Below are 9,153 nucleotides of genomic sequence, written 5' to 3' on the forward strand. Positions count from 1 at the left end.
ATCGATTTGGATTGGTTCGGTTTTATCGGATTTTTAGGGTTTTTTGTTACTTGAATATTATTTCAATATTACTTTATTAACGTTATAGATAAAGTTTTGATAAGTGAATATATATTTAGTAAAAATTGAAATAATTGACAAACATATGATCTATTAAAATATTCTTATGGAGAATCTTTTCTAGTAACACATGATAGTTATTTTCTTAGTCGTCTAATAATAATTTTTTGTTGATGTACGTTTTCAAGATTAACCAATTTAAATAATTAAACATAAAAATCAATATGATACCAAAATAATGATATGTTCTATTTAACTTTAAAAATTGAAATACCATTTCAAATTCGAAAAAGATAAAAGAGATCTTGACATATGAATAAGGAAGAACAAAGAGATGATTGACCCATTTTAATAACATTTGATAAAAAAGTGATACGACTCATTATTTAAAGTAAATAAAAATGAATGCACTTCATAATTCTATTAAATATTAGGATCTCAAATATTTCTAGATGTTTTTTTTAAAGAAAATTCAATATAAAGTCTTAAAAGCATATATCAAAATTATATATTTATATGTCGGTTTGATTCGGATTTTTTTTACTCAATACCAAACCAAATCAAATCAAACCAAACCTAATCGAATTTTTTAATCGGTTTGGTTTGACTTTTCGGTTTGGTGCAATTTTCCGGTTCGATTTGAACACCCTACTTCTCAACAGACATTAGAATTCAATTTGTTGGAGATCTCAACACTAATCTAGCGTGCAGTGATCTCAACTCAAAAAGTCATACAAGTTAACAACTAAAAGAATCAGCTAATATATGCTTTATATATATTTTTTTTAAGTCAAATATACCATTATTACCTAATTTACATTTGCACCGGTTTATAGATGAGACGAACAACTTTGCCTTCAAAGGAAGGATCGAGGAATTTAAAGGTATTATTTTTTTTCCTTTAAATAAGTATTGGACGACTTCCAAGCAGTGGCATAGCCACTCTTTGCCAAGGGTGGTCAAGCGCACCCCATTTGCTAAAAAATATAATGTGTGTATAAATTAAATACTATTTTATATGGTTATATATTATATTTTGAGCACCCTTAATACAGTTGAGTGTGACAGTTCAGTGGGCAGGGTGTTCAAAGTGATGTGTTGTTCACGGGTTCAAAGTGCAGCTCATTTTGTTTGCTAAAACTAAAAGGAGACAACCATGTGTGCTCTATTTTTTTCTATTTCAGTCTAAAAATATTTCTAATAAAATAACTCTTAAAACTTAAAATTTGTGTAGAAATAAACAATTAATCTTAAAAGTAATTTTTTAACTAAAAGTTCTTTCTTAAATAAATTTTATAATTTAAAAATCAAGCTCTACAAAAACTTCTTCAATAAAAGCTCTATGCAAACTACAAATCCTCTCGACTATCTCTTTTCTTTGATTTTATGTTTTCTTTTATTAGTAAAATTTCTAATATTGTCTTTTTGTTATTTAAATTTTGATTTATAAAATTATAGTTATATTATATTTATTTTTTTTTGTTTAGCTATATGTTGCGTAGTTTGATTTAAAAATTTTAGTACATCATTCATCGACAAAAAAACTATTGACTTGTTTAAAGTTTGAACACCCTCGACGCTACGCCACTGCTTCCAAGGAGCTACAGAATTACAAAAAAAAACCCAATTTTCTTCAATAATATTATAATTCTGGCTTTGGAGATGCATTTATGGTGATGCAGAAAGTATATATTAAATTTTTTAATTTGCAATTGGAGATGGAGAACAAAAGAAGCATGGCATAAGAGGAGAACTGCACATGTTGCCAATAGATGAGAATTGAGATGTCCGTTTGGTTTTCTCTGAGTTTCTTTAATTCACCTTCCGCAAAACATAAATAATTATATTAAGTAGTATATATCTCCTTGGATCAAGCCATTTGTCGATTATTAATTGTAAAAAATGCTATATTTGTGTTATAAATTTCAATATCCGCCATACCCCTTTCTTCATATAGAGGCAACAAATAAATTTCAAATAAGATATCTTTTACAAATTCATATATATCCAAATAATAGAGAAGTACGAGTAATGTAATGAAATAAAAGACTGTCTCTGTAGATGCACGAAGACTTGTTTTTTTATAAGTCAACTTGACAAAACCGCTCGTATAAGAAAAAAAAAGAACACCTCTTGAGAAGGTTTTCGAAATATGATAATGAAATCAGTATTGACTAGAACATAAAAATGCTAAATAAATGTACTTATAATAAACTATTTTCTTCTCCTTAGTTGTTAATTGTCTAATATTGTGTTTGCAGCTTGCGAGTCTTCTGTTTCTTGTCACTCTAACCCAAAACACGCTTCATCTAATTAAGATGACTTTGCTCACAAGACAATTTTATACCTATAATATAATTAAGCAAATTCTTGTAAACAATTAAGCCACTTGCTCCACAAGTAGGTCATTCTATAAAATCATTTGACGATTAACTTCTATATATGATTATGTAAAAAAGATGATCTACTATCAAATTATCTAAAAGATGATTATAGATATCAATTCATAATATAATAAAAAAGAAACTATAATTTTCTGAATAATAAAACAGACAACTTTTTATTTATTAAATTACACCGATAATATAGTCTTTTAACTCTATGTATGTTTGCAAGTAAAATCCAATCGTGAAATGCATGAGGTTTTTAGCATGCCACTAAACTAATTTCATAATAATAGTTCTCTTGGGCTCAGAGAGAATCTTTCGATATGCTATAACTATAAGACCAAAAGTGAAGAAATCTCCTTTAGTGTGATCCCCATTATTCTAATATTTAATTTGCCGTTGTTGCCTCCACGTTCTAGAGTAGTTTCTACTTGCTACACATATAGTTGGCAGCTACCTTACAAAATACTAAGGGTGTGCTCTTATAGGAAACAATAAAAACCTTTTTTGTCTGTCTTAATATATCAAAGTATTCTAGAAGTCAGAATTAGGGGTGGAGTTACAATATTAACTATATTCTGAAGGATTCAATAATTTTTGCTTATATTATATATTTATAATAAAAATTTTATTATATATATATATATATATATAATTTAATTGAGAATTTAGTAACTAAAATAAACTATGAGTTTAATGACAAATTCATAACCATAAATATTAAATCCCGACTCGTTTTCAAATCAGAACCCATCATGTTAATAGCATTCCGCTAAAATAAAGATTCCATAAGTGGCAGTTTGATGGCTGAAAACCTTATATTGCAGCGTTTTGACCACTATGAAAAGAAGTTTGGGATTTCATAAAAGTAAAACACAGTCAACAAGTTTAATTTCTATAACACATGGAGTTATTGATAGGGACATAAGTTTAAAGTGTTTGGCTACCTAACAAAATGGGATTGTTGAAAATCAGACATAAATTAGTTAAATAATTGTCCTCTTTTTTCTCACCAAAACTAGGATGAATATCTTCTTGAAACTCTCCTAACAAAACCTAACAGAAAAGCATGCTCTTAGTGGAAAATCCAAGGACTAGACAATACAATTGTGGACCATATGACAAGTGATTCAATAACAGAAATTTACTTCCTGAATTGATCTTTTTCTCCCTTCTTTTCACTAATTCTTGGGTGCATTATATATATATATATATATATATATATATATATATATATATATATATGCTTGCAGGGCCGGCTATAGGGTAAAACTTCTAAAGCATTTGCTTGAGGCCCCCAAATTTGGGGGGGCCATTTATTTAATACCAAAATAGGTTTATAGGTTGTTTTAGAAAAATAATGAATAGTTTTTACCTTGAAAATTAGATATTTTTTTTATAAAAGGAAAAAATAGATGTGTAACTAATTGAAGTGAGCGTAATACGTAGTACTAAATCATATTTTTACACTATTCATTTTCTTTCTTGGTTTGTCCAAGAGTTAATCGTTCGCATAACTTTATACTCTTATATATTCTCTTTTTTGCTTTTTTCGGATTTAAGTCCGATAACTTAGTAGGAGTAGTATTATTCGAAAACCCACATAGCTTAAAAGTACTATTGATATCATATATCGTGCATTCTTTTTTGTTTTTTCCTGAAGTTTCAAGCATTTTGTGTTATTGAAGGAGCAAAAAGATATCTTGAAATCAAGTCATCATTTTTCTTGAATTAAATTCTATTATTATAACTTTCAAGTGTTATTATCGTCTCATTTTGTTCTTACTCCATAGTTATATATTGTCTTTTATTCATTTATTAGAATTTAAATATGCCACGAAAAATATGAATCAAGTTGTTCAAAACTAAAATAAAAGAGTTAAAAACTATTTTAATATTGTCCAAAACATTTTTAGGAGAGATCGATTATAAAAAATTATTAATAATTTTGTATCTCAAAATATTAGAAAAATAGAATTCATATATATATATATATCATGTATGTGTGTGTGATTTTTAAAAAAAAAAATAAAGTTTAGGACCTCTTATCAACATTTGGCTTTAAGCCGCCCCTGTATGCTTGAAAACAATTCCTCTCTTTTGTATATATCCAGAAAGACACTTCTTCCGATCTAATATTAGCCGTTACAGTAAACTGAATTAGTTTGAAAATATTTAATGTATAAAAATAAAAAGTTATTCATTACTTTTTATTTGTCAATTTTACTCTTACTAGTCAAGTCAGTGAGGTGTTAATAGAATGAGATGTTTAAGGAGATATAAAGAGTAATTTAGACAAATATTCATATGATTAAGGCTGTTAATAATATACCAAGGGGTATGCAACAACTTTAAAACATAAATAATATGGATCAGAGCCTCAGATGTAATATATTTATAATGTCAATTATATGCTTTTGAATGGGAGACTTGGCGTAACTAATAAAGTTGTTGTCATGTGATCATGAGGTAATGAGTTCGAGCCGTGAAAATAGCCTCTTGCAAAAATACAGGGTAAGGTTGCGTACGATAGACTCTTGTGGTCTCGCCTTCCCCGGACCCCCTTTATGGAATTAAATGCTTTTGTAATAGATTTCACATTTTGTATTCATTTCAACTAGGCGAAAATGTTTATGATGTCTTTCTTTCTCACATCTTTTTGCTTGTTTCTTTTTTTCTTCTCTCTTCTTTTCCTTTTTTGGGAGGGAGAAGTCAAACTATAGTGAAACTAGCTGTTCGTTCAAGAGGTATTCCCGTTTGCATTTCGTGAGAATCAAAATGTTAAATTTTGCTCTAGTTCTGATTTGGCTGAAACATTGAACCACGAAAGAAAAAGCTTCTACCATAAAAAACCATTAAAAAGGAGTTAAAATTAGAGTACGATTATATGTTTAACATATATACTAATCATAACTATACATCTGCAGTTCTTTGAACATGATTAGGCCTTTTCATAATTATCCTTTTCCTTTTCAATACTGTTAGCTGTTTAATCCTTACCCATTTTAGCTTCTTTTATAAACCAATGATGTAGCTTTAACAGATCAGTGTGCCTCTTTATCTTTTCCTTTTCCTTTTAGTAATTAAGCATGTTTTAAATTTGTAAACGCTTGAAATTAAATGTCTTTTCTTTTTCCAAACTTTTGCTGTTACGTTTTAAATATTTTATATATCATTTTTAATTTCTTATTTTTCTCTTCATTAGGTACGTTGGGAAAAGGTCATGGGAGACTGGGTACAGTGATGTGAAAGCAGTCGATAAAAAAATTAATAGATTCATGGGAGTTACAATAGAAATTTAATGTTCCTTCTCCTACCTGCAACGTCCGCACTATAAATTTATGCGTCCAAACATAAAGAATTACTTATTCCCCTCAATATCACAATAAAGAGGAAGATAAAAATAACAAAAACAGTTACAGTAAATGAAAAACGAGATCAAAAAGGGAAAAGAAGATGAAAATAACTCTACCTGCATATTTCTTTAGCTTTTAATCATATCTGTTTTTGGGGTTAGGAGTTGGTGGGTCAGCAGACTAGTTTTAATTTTAGGGGCCAACTCTCACTTTCATAATCTCTCACACCCATCCTTTAATTGATTAACCCTTTCCCATTAAAATATGGAGTAAAAAAAGGTCCCGTATAAAGAAATATAAATGAAAAGGATTCTTAAGAATTTTTAAGAGTATTTTAATACCTTACTTGCCTTATTTTTTAATTTGCGTTCATTTTATTTTGAAACAGTTACTTATGATTATCTTTTGAGTGATCTAATATCATAAAATCTTTTAAATTGTCACTATAAAAGCTCAAGAAACATATACAAAAAAATAAATATAAACTAAATAGATTGTGCTTAATTATGGAAAACTTACATGTATCTCCTTGTAGCGGAAGTAGAAAGACATATTGAACCACAACTCAAATCACTGGTCGGCGATGTTACTTAGAACGAATTCGCTATGTTACAACTTAAACCCTAATTTGTGATGCGGCAGAGAACAAAATATACCGAGAGTTCTATCTCTAGCATAACTTGAGCATACACTGTTAGAAATAATGTTTTAGAGCACTCCTTTAGTTGGACTCTTATTTCCAACAAAAGCTAAATTCAAATAATAATTAAAAATTACCCTTAGTTAAACTCCAATTCATCTGCATTGCTTGATCTTTGAATTCCTTCAGCTCTAATCATGAGACTTTGTCGTGTACAAGAAATTTACACTTGTTCTCTATCCAATGCTCCAAATACTCTCTTATAAACTTTTATTCATTTTTTCTTTTTTGATATCCAACTTTTTTCATGTCTCGACGCCCATAAGTCGAAGTTCAAAAAGGGTGAAGTCTACAACCTTATTATATGGCACGCACTTATCGTCTTTATACTGCACACAGTTAATGTTCAGAAACTGAAAATTTATTGCTTTCTGTGTATTAGTCAATCATGAATCCTAAAACTACAAGAAACGGAATTAAAAAAATTGATTAGACTACTAATATGCAACTTCTACTACATTTCTACTTTTACTCTTGACCCATCTTAATGACTTTATTATTTATTGTCCTTAAATTATACAGTAATGTTTAATGTTATTTTTTAGTACTAGTATCTCAGATGAACTGGCAAGAGAGATTAAAGAAATAGGACTTGGAAAGGTTTTGTCTTAGAGTTACTTGTATTCTTTCCCTTTTCCCCTTCTCCTAAGTTGCAAATTTTAAGGTGAGAGAGAATCATATTTAATACCTTACATGGGCTGTCAGGAAAGTGGATTTATAGTTCCATCTTCCTCTGAAATTTCCCAATTATAATAATTCCAAAACAAGTCCTTCCAAATCTCCCTTTATTTCTTCCTACTAAAAAGCTTTTTAGCACACGCAACTCCCCCATTTCTTCAGATCTCTTCTCATTTAGCAGAATAATTAAGTATCAAGAAATGAGAGACTTTGCTTCTTGTTTCAATGAATATGCAGTACAAGTTTCTGATACTTCTTGTTCTAGTTACTCAAACTCTGCTTGTATCCCTCCTTCTTTGATTCCTTCAATTCAAAACACTGTCACTTGTTTGTATAAAGTCACTCTCTCCAATAAAAAACAGGTCTTGATCACAGTTTCATGGTCCAAAACAAATAGTATAACACAAGGCCTAAGTGTACACTTTGGTGATGATCCTTCAAATGTCTTCAAACTCAACACGAATTCGCGTCTTTTTAGGAAGAAAAGGGGAAGCAAATCACTGGATTTGGATCATTTAAAGGTTGAAATTTTCTGGGATTTATATGCAGCCAGGTATTTATCAGGTCCTGAACCAATTGATGGCTATTATTTACTAGTCAAAGTTGATTCACAACTTGGCCTTATTATTGGTGACATGGCTGAAGAAGCTTCATTAAGAAAGTTAAAAAATGGAACTCCAATGGCCAAGTTCTCATTGGTTTCAAGAAAAGAGTACTTTTCAGGCAATACCCTTTATTCAACAAAGGCTCAATTTTGTGACAATGGCACAAATCATGACATATTAATTCGTTGTAGCGGCGAAAATGAAGGTCTAAAGCATCCTGTTTTATCAGTTTATATTGATAAGAAGATGGTGATTAGAGTTAAAAGGCTGCAATGGAATTTCAGGGGAAATCAGAGCATATTTGTGGATGGATTGTTGGTTGATCTAATGTGGGATGTTCATGATTGGTTCTTTAATCCAACATCTGGTTGTGCACTTTTTATGTTTAGGACAAGAAGTGGAATGGATAGCAGACTGTGGTTAGATGATAAAGACAAATTGCTGCACAAAGATCCAGATAAAGTTGAGTTTTCATTGTTGATTTATGCCTCTAAGACCACATAAATTAAAGGTTTAATTTTCTCTTTTTATTTTTATTTTTCTGTTTTCTTTACTGAAAATCCAATAGTGGGGTTTAATTTCTTCTTTAACATTCATGTGAATTTCTCTCACTTTAAACTTCATCCCTCATGAAAGGAAATAACTTTGATCTTGATAGAAGGGCAATAACTTGAGGAAATTCAGATTTGACATTGTATATTGTTATTTTGTGGGTCTGAGTGATAAGAAATATAAACAGATTGTTTTTTTTTAACTCTTATGGAGATTTAACTTTTCTTTTCATGGGTTTATCAATGTGGATGTGTAGATAGAGATTTGACTTTTATTTTTGAGTTTTTCAAAGTGGATTTGCAGATAAAAGGTTGTAAAAGGGGAAGACAAACTATGACTAAATCTTACATTGTACTTCTAGATTTGGAAGACTGTTGTTTGTACTTTTCACTGTTTCAATCTTTCTGTTTATATGTCTATATTTGAAGTTAACTGCCCGGCTAATCAAGATTCATATCTGGCAAGAATAATTTCGGCTTTGACAAGAGAGTTTAGAGTCTCCTGACAATGATCTTATTGTTCATTATTTTCTTTGTGGACTACTATATTATCTTTGTCCAATTAGCCTACAAAGATTTTCCAAGAAAAAAAATGATTGGTATTTTAGATCATCGGCATCAAATGGTGTGACTTAGTGGTCAATGAAAGAAATGGAGTATTATAATGCCTCTTGTTCAATTTTCAACGGATGATTTCTCTTAATCTGTCCAAGTGTTGGTAGACAAAATTATCTACCTATGCTGATAAAAGATAACATATATATTTTTTTAAATAGTTAAGATGCTTGCAAGCTGACGGCCGTCGACAAAAAAAAA

At 29.7% G+C, this 9,153-nt stretch overlaps 1 protein-coding gene across 1 annotated transcript; it reads left to right on the plus strand.

The window, feature by feature from the left end:
• Positions 1 to 7,114: 7,114 nt before the first annotated feature.
• On the plus strand, positions 7,115 to 8,737 carry LOC104118085 (uncharacterized). The gene has a single exon (XM_009629264.4). It carries the CDS (start codon positions 7,382 to 7,384, stop codon positions 8,288 to 8,290), a length of 909 nt encoding a protein of 302 aa, XP_009627559.1. The 5' UTR covers positions 7,115 to 7,381; the 3' UTR covers positions 8,291 to 8,737.
• The last annotated feature ends 416 nt before the right edge of the window (positions 8,738 to 9,153 follow it).

Source organism: Nicotiana tomentosiformis, chromosome 6 (assembly GCF_000390325.3).
Source record: "Nicotiana tomentosiformis chromosome 6, ASM39032v3, whole genome shotgun sequence".
Lineage (NCBI taxonomy): Eukaryota > Viridiplantae > Streptophyta > Magnoliopsida > Solanales > Solanaceae > Nicotiana > Nicotiana tomentosiformis.